The sequence below is a fragment of the Labrus bergylta genome, chromosome 14 (genome assembly GCF_963930695.1).
Source record: "Labrus bergylta chromosome 14, fLabBer1.1, whole genome shotgun sequence".
Taxonomy (NCBI): domain Eukaryota; kingdom Metazoa; phylum Chordata; class Actinopteri; order Labriformes; family Labridae; genus Labrus; species Labrus bergylta.
Genome location: NC_089208.1, coordinates 26,904,839 through 26,927,960, shown reverse-complemented (window position 1 = coordinate 26,927,960; position 23,122 = coordinate 26,904,839). Strand labels below are relative to the sequence as shown.

At 39.7% G+C, this 23,122-nt stretch overlaps 1 protein-coding gene across 1 annotated transcript in view; it reads right to left on the bottom strand.

Moving 5' to 3' along the window:
* LOC109980796 (pbx/knotted 1 homeobox 2) overlaps positions 1–23,122 on the bottom strand; it is a 136,655-nt gene that overhangs the window by 16,780 nt on the left and 96,753 nt on the right. Inside the window, exons 5-12 of the mRNA XM_065963163.1 lie at positions 17,252–17,423; positions 14,984–15,169; positions 14,660–14,795; positions 12,714–12,811; positions 8,786–8,905; positions 8,561–8,637; positions 5,974–6,152; positions 2,434–2,708 (exon numbers count right to left, since the gene is read on the bottom strand). Of these exons, the coding sequence (XP_065819235.1) occupies positions 2,434–2,708; positions 5,974–6,152; positions 8,561–8,637; positions 8,786–8,905; positions 12,714–12,811; positions 14,660–14,795; positions 14,984–15,169; positions 17,252–17,423 (1,243 nt within the window). The remainder of the gene's footprint in view (positions 1–2,433; positions 2,709–5,973; positions 6,153–8,560; positions 8,638–8,785; positions 8,906–12,713; positions 12,812–14,659; positions 14,796–14,983; positions 15,170–17,251; positions 17,424–23,122) is intronic.

The following is a 23,122-nucleotide window of genomic DNA, read 5'->3' as shown; positions in this document are numbered from 1 at the left end:
CCCTTTCTCTCTCGTCATTTTTCCTCCAAAATCTTCTTCTCTGAAACAGTCTGACAGTAATTGACATTTTCTTTGTCACGTCTGGATTCCAAAGTGTTGTTCATCTTCAAGGCTGAGAGTTGGGTGAGACGGTTTGAAGAAGCGTCTTGCAGTTCTTGCCATGCTCGCATTTCATGACAAATTCACCCGTGTTCACAAAATACAAAAGCCTCATTCAGAAGGTTTGCAAAAACTGTGAAGTAAACGCAGAAGCAGCCGAACATTGTCAGGTTGAGCTACAACTGTCTGAGACCACACAAACAAAACTGAATAAATATGCAAACCTTCAACACCAGAGTGCAAACATAAAATCCAATACACAAACTACGTGTGCAGTCAGAGTTCACTGGTTTACTACAGGTTTTTTTTAAGTTTTTTTTTTGCTCATGGGATTTGAAAAAGAAGTAAACTAAGATTGTTTTTCAAAGTCATGCTCGAAAAAAGGTTTAGCGGAGCAGTCAGTCGGGCGATTCTCTCACATTGAAGAGTCATGCTGAATGAAAGTGTTGTTCAACCTGAGAACCTGTGAGTCATTTTTTTAAAAAGGCGAGAATGACGTCTCAGCACGTTACGACTTATTCAGTCACCTATGCAAATATTTAGACAGCATAACACCTTTTTTTCTTTATCCGCCTCTAAGTCTTTTTTAAGGAAGCAAAATGACACATTGTGAAGTTTAAGTGTGTGTTCAGTCATATGAAAGTAACAGTTAAAAAAAAAAACCTGCAGCCCTTTTTGTAACCCATTTCATTGTGCCAAATATTTGTACTGATTACATTCAAATAAGTTTTTCTAAGACACTTTTCACTCCAAATTGTTCAGTTATAGCAGCTTGGTCAGCAGCCCTACGCTTCAAAATATGAGGGTCAAGATATCCAGGGATCTACTGTCAAGTTAGCGATGATAGCTTAGCAACGTCTGAATTCAAGGTCCAATATGTAAGATGTTTACTGAAATAATTCATAAAGTGACCTTACTATATGATCAGACATGAAGGAAAAATGCTCTGTTGAAGTGTCCTCCTTCTAAGTTTTGATTCCAGTGCCGAATTGTATGCTTTTGTCTTGACCGGAGATGGTAGGTGGTTTTATGGCACCCCCACACAGCCGTTTTGGACACCCCTCGGATTGCCAGGCAAACGGCAAAACAAGAGGTGTTGCAGCGATGGAAGCATACAAGCGAACTGGTTCAGATAGAGGTGATTTTATACCCCACCTAAAAAGCATGTTTCTAATAAGCTCCACCAGCAGAGATGTGGTAAAACTAGGATCAATATTGGAGATGTTTTTGAAAAATGGAGAGAGGTTAGAACGCAGAAAGGTTTACAGACCGATGCCGAGCTGGCGAAACACTGAAGCTTCTGTGTCCACCACATGGAAACCTGCTTGCACATCGACTCTACAGAGAGAGGGAAGGGCAGCTCTCTCTAATGTTTTGAATTTGGACTGCAGTACCCATTTTTGAATGCTCAGTGTCAGTGTTACACATTGCTCCTTTAACTTTAAAAATGGTCAGTTAGGTTCCATCCTGTCAGCTCCAACGTATGAAGTGATGCAGTCTTGCCTTTATTCCGCCTAAATCACTGAAGAGAGGTGCAGGAGGAGTGTAATAAAAACTTTTAAAGACGAGTCGATATTGACAGTTGGTTTAATATGGAACAAGAACTCTAGTCTTCAAGATGAGTTCCTTCTGTTTTTTGTTTTTTTTGTCATTCAAGGCCCGCACCTGCCTTCATCTGAACTTAAAATTGAAAAACTAGAGGATAAATTCAAGAAATGACATAACAAAAAAACCTAAAGTGTCATATTTTGAAGCCTTGGACCCTTGACCGAGCTGCTGTTTTGGACGAGTTGAAAGTCTGTCACGTTTAGTCAAAGCTTTTCACTGTGCAAACATTATTGATCCATGTGAAACTACTAACTCCTTGGTGTCTTTCTGAAGACATTATTGTGTTCTTTTTAAATGTAACAGCTCTCTGAACGTATTCAGTTTATTTTTATTCTCTGCCTCTGAAATGGGTGAAACCATCCAACAGACAGTACTCTTTCAAACAGTTAATTACCCGTGCCATTTCTTTTCAAAAATACAGAGCGCTAAAGAGTACAAAAAATGTGCTACTATCCAAATATTTGAGGAGCCCACTGCATGAAAACATACTATATTAGAATGAAACAACACATATTCATCATTAAACTAATATTTGTCCTTTATAACCATGATCAAGGTGGTCGTTGTGTCTGATCGGTCTCCGTGGTGGCTCTGTGGAAGAGTCTCTGATGGGGACAAAAACATGTGTATGCCCTTTAAAGCTCTGCACAGTCACTCAGCATCAGAGTTTGAGCGAGGCTGTGTTCAGGGCACAGCTGAGGTTACATTTTGTAACGTTTTGTCCTACTCCAGTTCCTCTCTGTGCGCCATGCTCAGCTCTCTCCTCACTCCTCCTCCTCCCACGCTGGACATTTGTCTCTCCCTGTTGTTGTCCTCTTCCCCATCCTCCTCCTCCTCCTCTTCCTCCTCCATTCCTTCCTCCTCTTCCTCCTCCTCCTCCTCTTCCTCCTCCTCCTCCTCGGTGCCGTCCATGGAGTCGTCGGCTCCCAGCATGGCTTGCTGCATGGCCAGTGTGGCTGAGTCCGATGACAGCGAGTGGAGGGAGTCCATACTCAGAGGGTCTGAGGGGAGACACCAAAACAGGAAGTGTGATTATTAAGTTTTAGATATTCACACTGATTTCTACTTCAATCTGTGCACATAGAGTCAGCACATCAACATTTATTCTATACATAAATTATTATTATTACTAGCTGTATAAATAGATGAAATAACTTCTGTCATGGAGCTGACAGTCTCCAATGCCAGACTGAAACTTGAACAAATAATGATACTTAAACTGAGAGGAAGGTGTATATTCTTTTTAGAGTTTATGTTGTCATTTGAACAATGATAAATTTGCACTTTGAAGCATTGTTTAGTTCAGATTTTTTTTTTTTAAAGAAAAAAGGATTATGTATTCGGCTAAGAGAGCGTAATGGAACCCTGGTTTTTATTGAGGTTAAAAAAAAAAAGGTCAGCACTCTCAATTTAGTATTAAAAGTTTCATGATGAAGACAACAGTGGCTGAGGAAAACAAACGAGTTTCAGCCAAAGGATTTTGTCTTCTAAACCTGGTCGCAAATATGTACACAAATGGTTTGCTTTAGGGCCAAATCATACAGAGATGCGTTGCTATAAAAGCGTCGCCAGCAAAACTAATGTTTTCCTATGGCACAACACGCTTGCCTGCCTGAGGGACGCATTTTTTTTTCTTGTGGTCTTCGGGTGTGCGTAAAAGCTTTTCAACTTTTTAGTTCAAGAAGTCGGAGTAGCTGCCTCAAGAAGGAGGATTTACTGTCGCTTTTTAACACATTTATTCTCCTCCTCACTTACCAGCTAGGCAACAGCAAGAGCTCCACGTTTACTTGAATACATTTTTACCACATGTTTTATTTGATTGTCCATGTTTGCACGCAGCCAAAGGCAAGACAACTGCCCTCCCATCAGTTTTTTTTTCTCCCAGATGTGCTCAGGCTCAGGAGCCGCATGCCCAGGGCGACCTGTCTCTGTGTGATGCGGCCATTGATGTTCTTTTTAACTTAGCACTGATTGAGTTTTTGAGTCAAACCTCACTGTTTGTTTCTGTTGTTCAAAACCTTTGAGTGTGATTGGGTTAACTTTGATCCATAAATATCAGGATCATCCTGATCAGAGCAGAGAGCTGGATTCAGATGTATTACAGGGACAAAAAATTAAGAAAACTAGGAAATTGCTCAAACAATGCAACTTTTTTTAATAGAAACTTTTAAGACATTTCTTTTCGTTCTAATTTGTTGTTTTGCTGTAGTGACAAAGGTTAGAGGTACACATTACAGTTGTATATTGTCTCCATAAAATGTTGCATCCAAATATAATCAGTATCAAAAATGTAATCTTAAATTGAATGCAGCAGAAACATTTTTCAGTTTGTGTGGATTTTGGCGCCCCTATTGGACTAAGCATATAGTATCAATTCCCCTTTTATCTGGCTTAGGTGATTCTTAAAAGTCTGTATCTAGATCAGCTTGATCCTATCCAGTTATTTTTTCTTGAAAACAGTGATAAAGTGAGCTGGACTACATAACAATTTGAACAATTGGGACCAGGTGAGCGGTGATTGACTCCACCATCCTCCATCCTTTTCACTCACACTACCCACTTCTCAAAAAATACAACAGCCACCTTGTCCTTTAACATTGGTTTGGATGTATTAACATGTCTTTATATTGGACAAGTGACCATTATAGGTTTTTGTCAATCTCAGGTAGCCTCACCCTACAGCATATATAGCCATCTTTATCATCTATTTAACTCTAAATTGGAACATAATTTACCAAATCAACATGATCCTGCTTTGAAGATGATTTGAAACTTGTAATTGAGACCCAAAAATCAGTAGGGAAATGTTCACTGAGGTATCAGTGTATGTTCTCAGTCATCAGGGTCATGGTAAAATGGAAGCTTGAGTTTGCTAAATCATTGAAAAAGTAGTCTCATTTTGCAGCCTGTTTCACACAATCAGACTCCTTTATAAAACCAGAGTAGTTGCCCTGTGTTGACCTTTGGGAAGAATGCAGTTTTAAGGCACTTGGCATTCTCTCTTTTTAAACTAAAGGCTCAGTATGCTGCTGAAGTCTTGGTTCTGACCTAAATACAAAACCAACAACTGGGACCTTAAACCGGCCTTCAATGGAAAACACTACATTTCTTAGGGTGCACTCACACAAGGCCCAGTTGCCTCCATACCATGCAGACACTCACATAACATTTCAGGATCTCTCGATAATGGAAGGCTGGGATCGTTTATACGTCATGTCCACAGTGTGTAGGCCTACCCGTGCTTGTGCTTGTACTCGTGCAGGAGCAACAATACCGTGCTGAAGCACATTTCTTCCAACTGTATCAGGGCCAAGTTAGTGTATCTTGTTTGAGCAGGGAAAGGAGCACGCACACTTGTTAAACAAACTGGACTTTGGGGATCAAACGTGCTTGGGCACATGGTACGGATTGCCTCGTGTTATTTCCCCCCTAATCTTAAAGAGAGTGGGCTCCACATGGTCTACATACTTATATAAACTCAAATCCAACTGGATTTCTGTGGGAAGATGTTGATTTGGTTTTAAGACTGTGACACACTTGTTTCTTACATCATTTCACATTGAAGTATTGCACTGACAGGCAGATGAAGCCATATGAAGATTGCTGGCTCTTTCTCTCTACTTCTAACTATGCAAACAGTGACATCTAGTGGCTGTAAGACATATAGCAGCCTTTCACTTGCAGGACTATAGCACCACCTCAGCTCACGGATATTAATCAGCCTGGCTTTTTGCTTCAAATTATTCCAAATGTTGTTGATGATATATGTAGTATTAGGGTTTTGTATTGAATAACTATATGTTGTCCTAAAAACCTAGATATAAAATAATTTTGCCACTTAAACATAAATGTACCTATTTGCTTATGTGGGTAACTGCAGTGTTGAAACTTAATTGGCATTTCATTGTGGAAACTTGATGTTCCTTATAACAGATTTTCATAATTGGTATCAGGTGGAAAGGTTCCCCTCCTAGGGATTCTTCTTCTATGGTGTAAATGTCCATACTTCTGTAATTCTCTTCTGTTTTTGTTTCCCACTTTAGTTTAGCTTTAAAACTGTCAAGCTATGGAAGTAATGTATGTTTTTCAAAGCACAGTAAGGTTTGAAGCTTCTGTGTCAACAGGAGAAAACTTCTGAGCTCTGGTATCATCCTCCCACCTCATTAAGTGGTAGCAGTGGCAGCTAGTAGTCATTATAAAGGCACTGAAGATAACAATGTACTTTTTTTGGGATACTTTGCTCCATGAAATGAAGTGTTGCCGTACTGTCAGAGTTGTTTCCTGATTGAGATCTGTGCGTCTGCAGGACTCCGGCTACGATGGAGTCGGGCCAGAAGCGCTGAGTCGGGCGGTGCTGGGACTTCATCTTCTTGGCTTTAGGAGCCGGGTCTGGATTACTGGCATCCAGCATGGGCTGAAGGATACGCCGACGGGCGTTTATGAACCTATGGGGTGCAGACAAGGGCAGGAGGTGAGGGGGGATTATTACAGATATACCCTTCATTTTAGAACAGCAAAACATTTTATCATTTAATAAAAAATATATATAAGCAAAAAGGAAACAACAACAGAGGTTAATAAGGAAAGAGTGCATCCACCACAGCCTCTGACTTTGTTCTGGATCAATATATGTTTTAATTCACGATATGTGAATCAGTCATTTGAAATACATATCCCCCAACTTTAACTTTCCTCATTTTGAAACAGTTTTTTAATACCAAACGGTCTTTTCTATGAATACACATAGTGCTAGCTAAGAGAAGTCTCACAAAGCCTCCTAAATACTAAGAGTAGCTCCTAGAGACAAAATTCTAAGCAAATTCTTAGAATCAGGACATTTTCTGAGAATTTCACCTCAAAGTTAAGACTAGACCCTTCTAAAGATGAAAGTTATTCACAAAGAGAGCTCCGAATGTGACAAGCTGTGAGGAGTAGTGAGGAGGACTTTTGTCAGGCTTAAGAGTTTCTCAAGCTGAGGAAAAAACGGGAAACACTACATGAAGACATTCTTTTTTTACTCATAGTTGGGTAATTTCCAATCTATCTCTGACTTTTTTCAGTACAAAGTGAGACATGCATTTCGAGTTTGTCTTTGTGTGGTTACCTCCACAGGTGTATCTAATCACTAATTAAGGCTCTTCACATGCTGATAGAAGAAGCTGTGAAGTGCGCCTGTGATTTCAAACATCTTTTTTTTGCTCATATTGTGTGTTTGGATAACCTGCTGCTGTAACGCCACAATTTCCCAGTTTGGGATCAATAAAGTAGTTCTATTCTATTCTATTTTGTAGGTTTTAAACTTTCAAAAGCACACATCTTACAAATTTTCACACATATTATAATTCCATAATTTTCATAAGTACACTATGTCTGACTGGATTCTATGTTTGATTTTTTTTTCAATTTCTTTTTGGATTAACCAATCACAGGTTCTGAAAAAAATGTGTCATACCTAGCAACTGGGTCGACAACGCCTCCTCACTAAGAAAAGTTTCTGACCATTCAATTTTACCACCAACTTTTTAAAATGTCTCAGAAAAGATGATAAGATGAGTTTTAAATGATGTTCACTTGTAAGTAAAGGTAAAACCAAGAGTTCTCCTACAGTGATGGACTTGAGCAGCCATGGAGGCAGCTTTTCAACCAATAGTATAATAATATATAATATAATGTCAGCCTTACATCTATTATCATTAATATAAATATTAAAGTGAATCTTAGAGCTGCTCAACTTCAACCTCTATAATTAACATACTTTGCTGTTACTTTAATAATTATTACTGACATTGTATCTATAAATAGATGTTATTCATTGTTGTTGCTGCTCTGTTTGTCCCTTTCCTTCTTCCTGTATCTCCCTACATCTCATTTTCCAAGCCCAACACAGTTTAACAGATGGCTGTTCATCATGAGTCTGGTTCTGCTCGAGGTTTCTGCCTCTTAAAAATATGTTTTTTTTCTTGCCACTGTCACTTTACTAAATGTTGCTGCTGTGCTCATGATCATGATTAATGTTGGAACTCTTTTGTAACATAATACAACAAAGAGTAAGGTCTTTTACGTGCTCTTCTGTAAAGTGTCTTAAGAGAAAATTTGTTATGAATTGGCGCTATAAAAATAAAGATTGATTGACTGATGAACAAACGATGGATTTGGCAACATATCTCCTGAACAAAAAGAGAAAAGAGGATGTTCAGCCCTTTCCTTACTGTCTTATGGCTTACAAATTATGTCAAAAGGAATGAAAGATTCGGAGAACCTATTGGTGAGACTTTGAATGTCATTGTTTCATGCATGTTGTGTAGATTTTCAAACGCATAATCCTTCTGTTCTGTGATCCTGAAAATGAAGTAAATTAAAAGGGTTGAATAAGTTTAATATTATTAATTTGCTAAAAAAGGAATGTGCCAAACACAAATTGTTAGTTAAAAACTTCTGATATAAAATGATATACATCGGTTTGACTGTAACATGCCAGCAATGGCTGCCACATAGTGTTTCTTGTGATGGCTCAATTTCTGATGATATTACAGACCTCAAAATGTTAGGTGGACCAAGATTAATACGTTTATTTAAAAAGAGGTACATTAAAATATCACATTAAAAGATTGAACAAAAAGAAATCAGCCCTAATTTCCTAAGTGGCACATCAAAAGAAAAGAGACATTTAGTCTCCTTTGTTGTACTTGCTAAATATGGCCAGGAGATGGCAGCACAATGCTGATAATATGTACAGAAGCGTTGGCAATTTCAAGTTTGTTTTAAGCAAAGCCTTCAGTCCTATTCTCACAACAAGAATGTAAAGTGATGTCTTTCTGAACACATCTTCAGCCTTCAGCTGACAGCATCTTACCAGTTGTTCACTTGCAGGAGGGTGAGATTCGTTTGTGCAGCAATCTGTCGTTTCTCGTCTTCTGTGGGGTACGGGTGCTGGAAGGGGACAAAATTAATGTTGACTTCCCAATGTGAAAGCATACATGTGAGTTTTCAAATATTATCTCCCTTAGGAAGCTAAATAAAGGTCCCTCTGAGTCGACTGTAGACCCTACACATGTGTTAGACCACTTCTCTGCCTCACCATGAGATGCTGGAAGAGCCAGGAGCGCATGATGTTGGTGGCGTGTTTGGGCAGGACCCCCCTCTTGTTCTTGGACTTCTTGTCTTCGCTGTCCAGCAGGGACGCAAGGTCCACGTTGACCTTTAAAAACACACACACCAGGAAGAGAAGAGAAGAGAAGAGAAGAGAGACAGGGAGGAATTAAAAAAAGAGAAATCAAATGAGTGGATGGCTTTGTTATGGTTGCCACGGAAACAAAAGGAGAATACCAATTACCTGTCTTTTTTTTCAGTGGCAAGGGCAGAAACACCTCCTCAAGTGTCACCATGGTAACTGAATTTGAGTAATGATACTTAAAACATAATAAAAGCTGAACACTTGACTGTGCGGACCAACAGGACGGTCAGAGTCTGTTTGGAGCTCAGACAAGTCTTCAGTCAAAAGTTATGGCTGTCACAGTTTAGGACCGTTTGTGGAGCAGCGTGTGTAAAGTGTGACAGTGTTTGTGTGTTTGTGTTGACCTGAGCCTGTCTTTGTGTTCTCTCTCAGAAATCATTATTTACACGTTATTGTTTGGTGTGTGTGAGCGCTGAAGGACGAGATGCTCCCAGACTATTGACAGCTCTGACAGCCTGTGGTGGACATATGGATCTGTGTGTGTGTGTGTGGGGTGTGTGTGTGTGTGTGACAGACAAAGTATTTAGTCTGGTTGCAACACTTGTGAGGACCAAATCTAGAAAGTCCATTAGTGTCTGTAGAGTTTTTGTGGTTTTTATGGGAGGTTCTGGTCAGGATATGGTTACAATGAGGTTTGATTAGTTCTAAGAAAGCGGCAACCTTCGGTGTTGAAAAATGAAGCCAAAGCGAAAGTGCAAAAACCTGCAGTTCCTAAAGTGTCCACTTGAGGCTGGCCGCAGAAGCCTCCTTTTTTTCAGTAGAAACATACATATTTGCAGCCTGGTTCAGAAAACAAAATGAGTCTGACATGCTCATGTCTTTATCAGCACACACTGTACGGTAACGGGGAATCTTTACTTTGTTGATTTTATGAAAGATAAGAGTTATTCATAATTAATCTGATCTGACTGAGTGTAATCATTTGTCGTGAGACTTAAGAACGGCCTCAGCTCCAGCTATTTGTCTGGTGTTGGTGTTGAGACAGTATTTCCTGCATGGCGACCCCCACCAATGGGTGACGTCACTCGGGCTTCAATCACTACTATTTACAGGAAATATGATCTTAATATGCTTATGCTTACTTCTACACTTAGCAAAGCATATTATGATCATAATCCATGTAACTTACTTCATAACTTACCATCAATAAGCATTATTTAGGAGGGTATTGAAGCAAACTTATAGTTATTGGCATATTAGCTATAGATGGTTATGTAGAATAAGATACTAATAAGCAGCAAGTATGCTACTAATTAGCATGCTAATAAACAACTAGTTAATAGTGAATATTGAGAATATATCTTAATTTAATGCGTTATGACACAATCATCACATCACACAATATCATTTACTGCCCAGTGCCTACATTTACAGTACAGGGACAACAGATGGAAATTAGCTAGTTAGCTAAATCTGGTACAAAGCATCTCTTCACTGCACTGAGAATGTCTTAGACGTACAGGCAATTGAGGTTTTCATAAATGTTTGTTTGAATGAGATTTGAGACACTTTTACTTCTGAAGTACTTTAAATATGAGAATACTAATGAACATCTCATGCTCATAAGCATACAGGACAAACTGCATGTATAAATAAATACAAAATGCAAGTCTTGAATTATTTCACGCAGAGTGTGGTGGTAGAAAGAAGCTGAGAGATCTTGGAGATGAATAACAGACAAACCCTCCCCTTAATGTCCATAAATACACATCCACACACGCCCAGATCCCCTACACACACAAAACCAAACTCATTAGATTTGCAGCTGGGTGTCACGTGGGTGACCCTCCTCTCATCCCCCCACCCCCAGCCCCGGGAGTGTGTGTGTGTGTGTGTGCATGTGGGAGTGTGTGCGTTCTGAGGGAAAGCTAGGTTGAATTAATTGGCGACAGCGAGCTTGAGAGTGTGATTACTCGGGGCTTGTCGGCAAAGTAGCGGCGGGGCTGCGTTCAATTCCCCGCACATGTAGCTGTCCTCCTCAGCTGGGTCGTGGTTATTCACAGAGGTCTCCTCTGACTGTCAAGCACAGAATTACCTGTGTGAGCCTGAGACGCTCTTCAGGACAATAGTACTGCAAACGGAGGACTGTTTGAACCAGCATGCTCCCGGATTCGTTTTTTGTCGTTGAAGTGTCTGAAAAATGGGCTGTGGCTTTGACATTAAATCAATACAGTAATCTGAATCTTTTACAGTAAAATATTGAACTACATCATAGATTATGGTGGCTGGGAATCTTTTGGTGTCTCACAATTTGATTCAAAATTGATTATTTGGGTCAGGAATTGATTCAGAATCTATTTTCAATTCAAAACAATTCTGGATTCATGATTCTTGATTCAAAGTCTAATTTTGAATTACTGCTTCAGGATCTACTCCAGTCATCCGTGAGACTGGCTGATTTTCTTGCTGCTGCATTTGGCGTTCTACTGAGTTAAAGAACTAGCCTTAGCAGGGAGTGACTGATTAGCCAAAAAAATTGAAGTTATGAATCAATTTAAAATCTCACAAGATAAGAATCTCGATTTTAACATAAATCGATTTTTTTTTCCACCCCTAGTGGCTGCATGGTGCAGCGGTAAGCAATGTTATCTCACTGTAGGAAGGTTCCTGGTTCAAAACCTCTGGATGGACAGGGACCCTCTATGTGGAGTTTACATGTAGTCCTGTGCATACATGGGTTCTCTCTCTCTGTAGTCCGGCTCCCTCCCACAGTCCAAAGACAGATGGGTATATGAAGTGGTATAGATAATGGATGGAAGGATAGTTAGATTCTAAATTTTTCCACTTTTGTTACATTCTGTAAGACAGGTATGAGGGCCATTCAGCTCGTCAACTACCTAATACTTAAGCAGTTAGGGGTAGGGTTGGAACTCAAAAACTAGCATGATTTTGAAAGTAGCATTCCCTCAGTGCTACGTCTACACCCATCCCCTCCCCTCTGTGCTCCCTCTAAAGCCACGCCCCTCACTTACATGCACGAGTGGCGTTGGTCCTGAAGCGGACCTCAGCTCATCTCTCATTCAGTGGTAAATAATCACAAAACTATGTCATAATATAGGTAAAAAAAAATTGACTATGCGAAAAACTCAGAGTATAAACTCCATCATCAGTGATGCTCTTTACTTTGGGCTAGTGCACTCAAGGGGTAGAGAACGAGCAAGGAGACAGGGAGGCGTGTGATTGGTGGGAGACATCGTGGCAGACATTGGTCGAAGTTTTTACAGGCTTACAACTGCTACAGATGACTGTTCCAATGTGTCCATCTGTTCAGGTTCTATGTTTCTAAAGCCTGTTGTTGCAAGATGATAAAACTTGTTATTTCAATAATTCCACAATTCAACTCTCTTTCTTCCTTTTTTATAGGGTTAGGTTTGATTGATTGATTGATTGATTGATTGATTGATTGATGATCCAAAGTTTTCACAGGTTCATGGAGTGAGAGCGAGTTTTTGAGTTATGCATCTGTTAAATTGAAATTAGAAACATATTTCATCTTCAGTCTTGAGTGCATGTCCTTACATGACTGTGACTCACATTATAACCTGACAGAATCATGTAAGCACCTTGAACATCATGGGAACATACACTTTCTATTTTGTCTGTCAGCAGGGGGCCTGAGTTCAGACAGAGACAATGAAAAGATGCCCAGAGGGGTTTCTGTTGGATGTTAAGATATTCCTTTTTTTAATCATAATATATTGAGAGTTGGTGGTGACAGTACGAAGAGGGAGTGAAAGCGTCGACCAGAGCATCATCAGTCGAGCTGCGTTACCTGTGAGTTCTGGATCTGGATGGTTCCCGGTGGCAGTGCCTGCGTTAACACTTGCCCTTGCGATGTCACCATGGCAACCGGCTGATACAGGGTCCCACCTGAGGGGATAATTTGCCGTCATGAGTATTAAGTGGCTTCAGCGAGCTACTGGCAGCCACATCCCGCATTACCAGCAGAGCCTTATTAACTCACTGTCAGCCCGACAAAAACAAAAAAAAACAGGCAAAGAGGACACAAAGTGATTAAATTCAAGGTATGTTAACATCCTTTAACCCAGAGAGGGGGGAAAAAAAGGAAGAGGGCTGTTTTTTTTTTTTTTTTTTGCTGCTGGCTTAATTAGCCTTGATCAAGACACTCTCATCACGGTCTGTTTGAGCTCTTCAATGTGTACTGATCAAAGGCGGAGGAATTGATTTATTTTGGGTTAAAAGGGATTTCCAGAGGGCAGGATTAACATTTCACTGTACAGGCTTGACATTACAAGAAGCCATCAGCCAAGAACCCTGTGAAGAACACCAGCACACATCTCTCATACACGTATACACAAAACACAGTCAATATGATGCATAGTGAATAAAACAAGAAAAATAAAAAGTTAAATGTTCCAGTTTAAATCAGAGAGGTGTGTTCTGGTTATTCACTGCAGTTGAAATCAAATGGGCAAACTGAGCTATTGATATTGCTTATTATTATATCAAAAATATTTTTTTCAAGATGTACTTTTGGACTTTTTATGCCTTTATTTTTGAGATAGGACAGTTGATAGAGTCAGAAATCAGGGAGAGAGAGAGAGAGAGAGAGGGGAAGAACATGCAGGAAAAGAATCCACAGGTCTTACAGTCTTACAGTGAAGTTCTTTTCTTTGAAGCTATGTCATACTTATAAGGGCCTGTGTCTACTAGCACCTTTTTCATTATAATGATATTAGAAAAAAAAATATATGAATGTATATAGTGCCTTTCAAGGGACCCACGGACGCTTTACATAGTGGAGTAACAATAAGAATACAAGACAAAACAAGACTAAGACTAAGAAAAGTAACAAAGGATGGGAGTCTGATGGAAAGGCAGAGTCATGTAGGGTTGTAGTCTTTGGCAGTATCTGTTTCCATTTAAAAAAACAATGCAGTTCAGAGTTTTCAGAGCTCAATGTCTTCTGCACAAAAATGCCCTCAGCATCAACTGTTTTTGGTTGCTTTGCTCACCGCGCTCTCAGATGGAAATAGTTAAACTTTTGGATAACTGTCATGCTCGTCAATGGCCCTTAGCAACAAATCAAACCCAAGAAGGGGCGGGACTTCTGATATCAAGTTTGTCAACAACAATGGCGGAGGAGAAACTGTTCTTACCAGGTCTAGAGCTGCTCCATTGTTTTTGAATAAACATTCATGGAATAAAGTCAAATGCACGGAGCTTTTCAAAACAGACCTCACGGTCACAACAAGATGGAAGAAGTCAATTTTTTGTAACCTAGCAACAGTAAATGCCATTGAGAAGTGTTGTGACACTGAGGGTTAGGGGTGCTGCCTGTGCAAAAAACACAGTTGATGGACACAGATCCTAAAAGAATGTAAATGGACTTAACATAATGTTTTTCATTGAAGGAATTTATGCTGAGCTGTTTAAGGTGTACAGATAGTAATGAACAAGAGTGACAAAGTGAGTCCAAATTTGGAAGAAAAAAAACCCCTGAATATTTCCTTCAATTTGGATGCCCTGCTTCGAATGTGTGCTTGTCTGGTCACAAATGTAAGTTATTCTACATAACCGTTAAAAGCAGATTTAAATAAAAGGCTCATGAGACATTAAATCGATAATTTACGATGTGCTGCCTCAAGATTAAAATGTGACACAGGAAGCCTTCATGTAAGTCAAAATGAATGTGGTTATGCTGATGTTTGAGGGTGCTATTTTTTTAAAAGGTTTGTTTGTAAACAAAGGGCTTACCTGACACCACTTGAGAGTTGATGGTTGTCATGGATAGATTGCCCTGTTGCAGAGTCCCGGCAGGCACCACAATCCCAGAAGGGTTAACAGAGCTGGAGACAGAGGTCATGGATGGAGAGGAGGTCTGAATTAGTTCCTGGGGGATCACAGAGAGACACTAGTGAGTGAAATGTGAAGAGGTAAATCCTTACTGAGTATGGCCTAAAACCTGCCCACAGCAGGGTCTTCCTGGTGGTTAAATGACAGGATGTATCTTTAGAAAACGCTACTCTGGGATTGATGCCTTGAAGAAAGAGTAAGCTCCACAGGGAGTGTGTGACTGACCTGCTGCATGTTGAGACTGGTGTGTGACGGAGAGTAGGGTCCTCCCAGGTCGTTCCGGAGGAGGTTGTCACTGTGCATCTTGGTCTTGAGGCAGGTGATGTAGCGGTTGCAGAAGTCTTTACAGAGCTCGTTGACCTTCTCCAACTCCAACAGGTGGATCCGCAACACCTGAATAGCCTTCACCATCTAAAGGAAACAGAGTCATATCAACAGATCACCTTCACACATACTACAACCTAGAGTGGTGTTGTAACAGTTTGTTAGGTGGGGGTTATTTTTGTAGGAGATGAACAATGGTGAAATCATGAAACAGACTGTGGATCATCTTAGATTTATTCAGCCATGGTCAGAAAACACAGAAACACAACACACATGGCTGACAAAGTACAGACCATCGCTGACCCATGCTGACAAAGATCTCACAATCACTGGCAAAGTCTTCATCTTCACAGTGTTGCTTATATTCTGCTAGAAGGTACAGCGCACAAATTCCTGGCTGCTTCGGTTCATCTCTAAAAGGCTAGAAAGAAGACATCACCTTGACTCGTAAATATCAGACATAAACATTTCCTCAGTCTCAGAGTCACATTTCCTTCTCTGCTCTCAACAGATACTTCAATCCAAATATAACACTGCTGCTATGAGGTCTCTTACTCATATGTATTACAGCTTCACAAACCTAAAAGAAGAATTACTCTGAGATGGTTGACACAATTTAAAGATTTTTCCACAAAATTATCAAGATGAATGAATTCATGAAAATACGTACTAACACAGTTCTAGGCTATACAGAATCTAAAAACCCTTCCATCCATCTTTTAGTGAGCGAAATTCTTAGCTACAATGTCACTGTATCAATGTAAGGTAAATTATTGCATTTACTTATAGAGCAGCAGGGGCGTCATAGTGGGGAGGGGGCAGTGGGACTGACTACCCAGAGCCCCATTATTGGGTCTGACATAAATATTTAAGTTTTATGTGGATCATAATAGTCAGAATTATCATAATAATAGTAAATAAATGATAGTAAAACTGAGCATTAGGCCTCATTCACAAATATATTTTTAAGAATTTTCTAGATTTTTTTTATTAAGTTGTTTAAGAAGATTTCTATGAAGGCTCTGTCAGATTCACCAACGCGTCCTTTAATGACTCAATGTTCGCAGCCGTTTTCTCATCTCCTTGTGTCCTTGTGTTTTTGAAAAGCGCATGCACATTGTTCCCAATTAGCAAAGGTAAACCGCCCGCTAATGCTAACAAAAGGGCATGAGTGCAGGGCCCTGCAGACACAAAGACACACATGCTGCTAGCAAAAAAAAAAACAAGGTTGGGGAGAAGCGCTCTTTATTGTTATCCTGCACCTACCATACATAATTGTATTCCTTGTGTCTGAGTGCTATATTAAAGTGTATGTATGTGATGCATGGGTTTTGTTTCCTGAAGTGATAGCAAACACTGTTTTCTAATCAATTCATAATCGAAAGCAGAAAAAAACAACCTCTGTGTGTTGAGAGCGTTTGTTAAACTAAGGGTATATTAGTATCTTCTAATAAATGAAGGTTATGGATATATGTTCAATCTGATCATCAGCAGCCTGACTCTCCTCCGCTCTGTGCAGCAGTCTGACAAGTGCACTCCTCAAAGTCACCGCTCAAGGTCACCAGGATGGACAGAAAAGTGCTTGGCCAAGGAGGAGATAAATCAGCTAATTAAACCGCGCTCACTTAATCAAGGGACCAGTAAGTCTTTGGCCATCACAGCCAGTCAGGCCCCGGTGTTACATTACAGCCCTGAGGAAGAGTTAGAGCCCTCTGGGAGGGACGCCTGCACCCAGCGCCTCATAAAACACACAGATGCAGGGTTAATTGACTGTTCAGCACTAGTCGACAGGCCGTCCAAAGTACTGTAGAGGCAGAAGTGCACTTTTTTTTTTTTCCTGTCTCTGTCTTTTGTCTGACTTCAACTCCTCCCCTTCTTTTTGTCTCTGAACACTGTCAGCATCCCCCTTCTCTTGATTTGCAATTACTGCTCGCTGTCATGCAAGGGGACGTGCAGGAGGAAGACGAGGACGATTACATGTCATGAAAGAGGAGGGAATGATTAGTAGTACTTGTGATGGGATGCATTGCAACTAAACAGGAATTTCTACAGCCTTATTGCACTTTTTTTAAACTGAATATATGTTCCGTAAATCAACAAACTAGAGCTCTAGCCTAAGGTGTGTTTATGATCATCATGTAATACTGTATGTGACCCATCCTGTCTTACCAAGTTGTCCAGCTCTGGGTCTTCACTGAAGAAAGGTTTGTGTTCTCGCTCCTGCTGGTGCACAAAGTTTTCAATGTCCACATCAAAGCTGGCCGATGTGATGCACTCAGATCCCTGTGTGGCCTGCTCACATTTCTCAAATAACAACGCCAGCAGGGGGAACAGCGGATGTCTGAGGAGAGAGAGAGAGAGAGAGAGACAGAGAGAGACAGAGTGTGTCAGTATATACAGAAGTTTTTTTTGGTTTTTTTATATCAATGTGTGTTGTATTGGTTGTGTATAAATGTTAAATGTGGCTGCATCAAGTTAGATATGGAAGGCAATTAAGGTATGGTCAGTTCTGGAATTTCATACATTTCTTAGATTTTAGATGTAAATGCCTTCACTCAATGAAAAAGAAGGTGACAGGCATGATAACTTTTATTTAAAGAAGGATATTTGGACATATGGCGAGCCAAATCCTTTTCGATTGTTATACATATAGAACATTTGAAGGCAGTTTATGTTATGTTACGTTATGTTTTTCTTTATTTTGTATGTTTTGCAGTCCTAACCTAATGACTCTGTTTGGATAAGAATTTACTTTTATTTTGAAAGAAATAGGAACACTTTCCGGTAGATGGAAAGTTGTAACATTTACTTAAACCACAGGAAAGGATCTTTGCTATGGATTGAAAAGTAATTTAAAAAAAGGGAAATGGTAAAAATAAAAATAAAATAAAAAAAGTGAAATGTTTGTTGCCACATGATGGGTATTACCGGTACTATTGACTCATCAACTGAGCCATCTGGAAGTTTTTCAAAGTAAAATGAGCCATTCAAAATCCCAGCTGTGTCGTTATTTCCCATCACTGCGGCTGAGGGAAAAGTCTGCGGCGCCCTAACTACAGTGTTCCAAAAGGGACAAAATAGCATGTGATGAATGTGATTTAAAAAAAAAAAATCAATTAATTTCCAAACTATAATTGTATCGCCATTAACGGCGTTCACTCTGACAGCCCTTATGTCCAATTCTTCATCCTCTGGTTTAAATAATGTAACTCCAGATTTTAAATCAACTGTTTACATGTTTCTGTTACAACATTTAAAGGACAACTCTGCAGGAAAGTTCCTGAATTTTGTGTCTTATTTGATAAATTAGAGTTAAAAGTTAGTGTTACGTATGTTGTTCCCTGTGCTGTTTGTCCCTTCTCCCCTTCTGTAGTCTGCAACCCCAGGTGAAGCTTCTGAGTTGGGACTCGCTGTGCCTCTCTGTCAGGGATTGTGTTTTGTCCTTTAGAATTAGTTTTTCAGTAGATCTTTGTTTAATCATTTAGTTTGTCTGTTAATAAATCCATTGTTTTGACTATGGTAAGGTGTATCATGTATTTTATTGAGTCTATTTGTGGGTTTGCTGTTAACCTCATAGGGCCGCCTTATTGTGGGGACAAACATTAGTAAAACAAAAAGTTGAATAAAAACAATAAAGTTTGAGAGTGTCTTGGCCGCCTTGTTGTACTCAGTCTGTGGAAACAACAATGAAGCAATACATGGACGATAACTCATCCCAACACGATGTCACTGTTTAACTCAGAAGTGTTCCAACAAGCTTATTATTTTCATTAATTTGATACTACACATCAATTCAATTTGCAATGAAAACAGAATAGAGCAAAAATCTGGAACTCTAAATATGTTTATAAAGATTTATTTTCCTTTCTTTTTTCCCAACCTGCACTCCACTAAAATCAAATCCTGTATTGTTCCGTATTTTACAAACTGCTTTCTTTTCAAAATACAGTATTTCTAACCCCTCCCCACCCCAAAAGAAAATAAAAATGGGCACCCTTTAAACCACAAGCCCCTATGTGTGAATGTCAACTCTGACCATAAAACACACACAACATAAGAAGACATTTGAATTGTTTCTAAACAGAGTAACTAAGATTCAAACACATAATTCCAGCTCTATTCTGAAACCCTTCTCCCTCCCTCTCTCCCTCTCTCCCTCTCTCTCTCTCTCTCACTGTACTGTTAAACAGGTCGATAGCTCTGTGACATCCCTAAAGGACATGCCAAACACACGGACCAGGTTCAGCCTTTAAGTTTAAAGTAATGGTCCAGAGACAGTCACCTGGACTGCCTGTCACCTACTCTGTTACCATCTGCCTTTTATAGAGAATGTCCCTCATATAAGATCCCCCAGACACACTGTGCAATGGTCCATGCTGTGCCGCTGTATGTATTACACGCCAAGTTATTGAGCGAGGAGAAGTCTGCTGTAATGGCCGGAAAGACGGAAAACTGCAGCTCACTCAAATCTGACAACAACTCAGACAGGAAACAGAGAAAAAGTTTTGCCAGTTACTAATATTTGTGTCAGCTTATTGTTTAGGGTTGGATTTCTTTCTGTCCCTTGTTCCCTTCAGTCTTCTCAGAACATGCATGTCTGTTTTTTTTTTTTTTTAAAGGAAGCCCAGCAGAACCTCTCAAAATATCTGAATCCATCCCTGTAAAATGCACTCTGATAAGCACGCTTGGCAGTGTGTAATACATCCTGTGCAAGCTGTTTACTGGTGGCATATTTCATTATGTTCGGGTTGCCATGCCATACAGAGTTGACAGAGAGGTTTCTCTAAGGGAAGAAAAAAAAAGTTGGGGAATTCTTGAACATTTAAAACAGTTTTTTGATTGTTATGTAACAGCGTTGATTGAATTCACAGTAAACCACTGATACAATGAGAGAATAGAACAACCATAGTAGTGATAATGTCTGACCAAATCCATCCCTCTGACAGCAGTGACAAAATGATTTACAGCTCTAGGACCGAAGGAGCCTTTATAATCACTTTTTACTGCAAAGTTTCAAGTTAGTTTTATATTTTGTTGTTTGTTTGTTATTTTGTTAATTTCAGTTTTTAGAATTCATTTTCTGTTTTATTTCTTATTCATCCTTCGTGTTGCTTTAATCTCTGTGTAATCCTCTGGTATATGTTTCTAGTGCTGCCTGTTTTATTTTCTCATTTGTTTCATTTTGTGTCCATTTCCCCAGTCTTGTTTTGAGTGTTGCCTGTTTTATTTTGTTCTAGTACCAAGTGTTTCTTGTCTTGTCTTACCTCCTCTCTTTGTCTGGTTTCCCTCCACCTTGATTGCCCTGATTGTCTTCACCTGTGTCTTCAGTCTCACCTGTGTCTGATTACCTCACTGTCTATTTAATTTCAGTGTTCCTTCCCTCTCATTGTCAGTTCATTCGTCTACCAATGTGTTGTCATGTATTATCTGCTTTTGTCTTTGTGGCTCCCTGAGGTTTGGCTTTCTCTATTTCCCTATATACAGTATATCCAAGTTGCAAAATGCACATGAACACCTGCTCAAGTCGGCAATCAACTCGGAAACTCACAAAAGAATTTGGTGCCAGACTTGTCGACTTGACATCAGAATCGTCATCAAATGGGGGAAAAATCTGTTTTGTTAATGTTTACATACTTTTTATTAATTCACGTATTGCGCATCAAACTTTTTGCTCAAATATCACATTTAACAGTTCATTACACAGATTGTCTTTGTAGTATCAATGCTGTTTTGTGCTGTTGTTACAATATTCAGACGTACCAAACTGAAATCACGTGAACGCAATGAAGTCGGAAGAACGACTTCCCAATCCGGAAACTTGGCCCACCTGAGCAGCACATGAAGGCAGCATAATCACTATCTGCTGGTAATTCTCCAGAAGGGGGAATCATTTCACACAGATGGACGAGAACTTTGTTCGTTAGCTTGATGCTAACAGATAATAGAAATTTCTATTAACAGGTTAACAAATTAGCATTGCAAGGGTGGTCATTTTAATTTAAGAACTGATCCATTTTGCTAAATGTGTTTCTCAATAAAATAAAATTGAAGGGATGTTTTAGATTAGAGATTGATGAGGTGTTATGTTCACTGAAACTTATACTGAGACAGCATTTCCAGCATGGCAGCTGCTGCCAATGAGCCTCCGGAGCCCCCTGCAGGAACACATGGGTGACATCACTACAGCTTCACCATTAATATTCACAGTATATGGTTCACTATAGCCAGTATGTTACCTTGGGTTAATATGTACCAATGGTTTTAATTGAACCAGTATCATGTCTTATCCCATACTGTACAAACAACATTACGGTGAAGCTTTAAACAAAAGCTAACCTCTCTTTGTTTAAGTTAAATCCTCTTTCAACAAAAAGACTCCATTGAAATATACAATAGTTTTATTAGCATTGGAGTAGCTGGTCTACAGTCCCCTTTATCATCATGTTTCTTTTTGTGTGTGTCTTGGTTGGATCAGAGCTTAACCAGTAAAAATCTAAAATCAAACCAAAATACCAACAAAATGATCCGTTAAGGCTCAAATACACTAGCTTTTGAGCCACACATACACATACCTGCAGCGTCGTACGCATACATTTTCACATACTTGCCTATGTACAACGTGTGTTACTGGAGGATTCCTCTAGAGGGAGCACCACATAAATCAGACGGCGTAAAATACCAAAGTAGAGATGATCTGTCGCCAGCTATTTTGGCATGCATGTTTGTTGCTTTGCAACAGCATTGACACATCATAGTGCAGGTAGTTGTGGACTTGATCTGTTTGCTTTTGTTATAAACTTCTGCAGTGTTGTAGTGGCTCTCTGATGTCTCTGATGTTGTCATTTCCGGTCAAGAAAAAAAGAAAAAAAAAGTTATTTCCGGTGTCATCACCATACAACTCTCCACTGCTCCTAGCGGTTATAAGCATATTGAATCTCGAATCTTACTTTCTGAGGACGTGCACAACCAACGCTCCAAACCACCACAGGATATGTAAGGCTGATGTCATGCGTTTGCGTATCCTTAGTTAAAAGCAAGTACACTCAGAGCGTTATGATAGAGCTGCAACTCCCATTAACTGCCGGGTTTAATTACACCTCTTGAGTCTGGTGTGTTTGAAAACTAGCAATAAAATGACCATACATTTTTTTAGTAAATGCTTTTTAAATACCAATAACAGGGTTTCTTTTACTTTAAAAATGCAATGTAGTCTGACTGTTTGATTAAAAATCTGTGCTTTCAGTGACAAAAACAAAAATGGTTTTGCATCAACCATTCTTATTGGCTGTCGACTAAGGAAGCAATCCAAAACATTTAGACACTGGAGCCAAAACTATGTAAAAAAAAATAGGACCAAGGTTTGAAAATACCTGAATCCCCCTTTAGTGGTAATAGTTTGCTTAACGATGGTCTCCGGGACACACATATTTCTCCCATTTTTTATTTCCCACTGTGTCTGTGTTGTGGTCATATTGTGTGTGTGTGTGTGTGGTGAGTGAATATTGCAGGGGGCTGCACTGACATGGAGGCAGACTGGGCCTCTGCTCAGGCTCTAACCCATGGCTCTCATTTGCAGCCTTTAATAGTCGTCTATATTATACTCTAATCTGCCTGATCCCAATTTAATGCCGCTCCCTCAGCCAGACGAGGCATGAATACTAAACAGGAGCGTCACGTGCAGAGTGGAGAGCCTCTTGCCTTGTCTGTTTCATGTCTGTCTGGTGGAGGGGTGGAGGAGAACTTAGGGTGGGGGTTGAGAATGACTGAAAGAAAACAGGGTGACTCTCAGCTGTGCAGATGGTGTCTTAACAAGTTATTTACTCTCACATTCAGCCTCTGTGTTATTTTTATTACAGAAAGTGCTTAAATCTGCCAGTGGGGTGAGAAGATTTAACTCTCTCTCTCTCTCTCTCTCTTCTTTTGAGTGTAAGTGTCTATAAACACAGAAGAAGAAGACGTGTCAGCCCACTAGTGTCAACAAAATGGCTTGTTTGAGTCGTGACTTGCTTTTTAAAACAGCACGCAGACATAAACACGCAT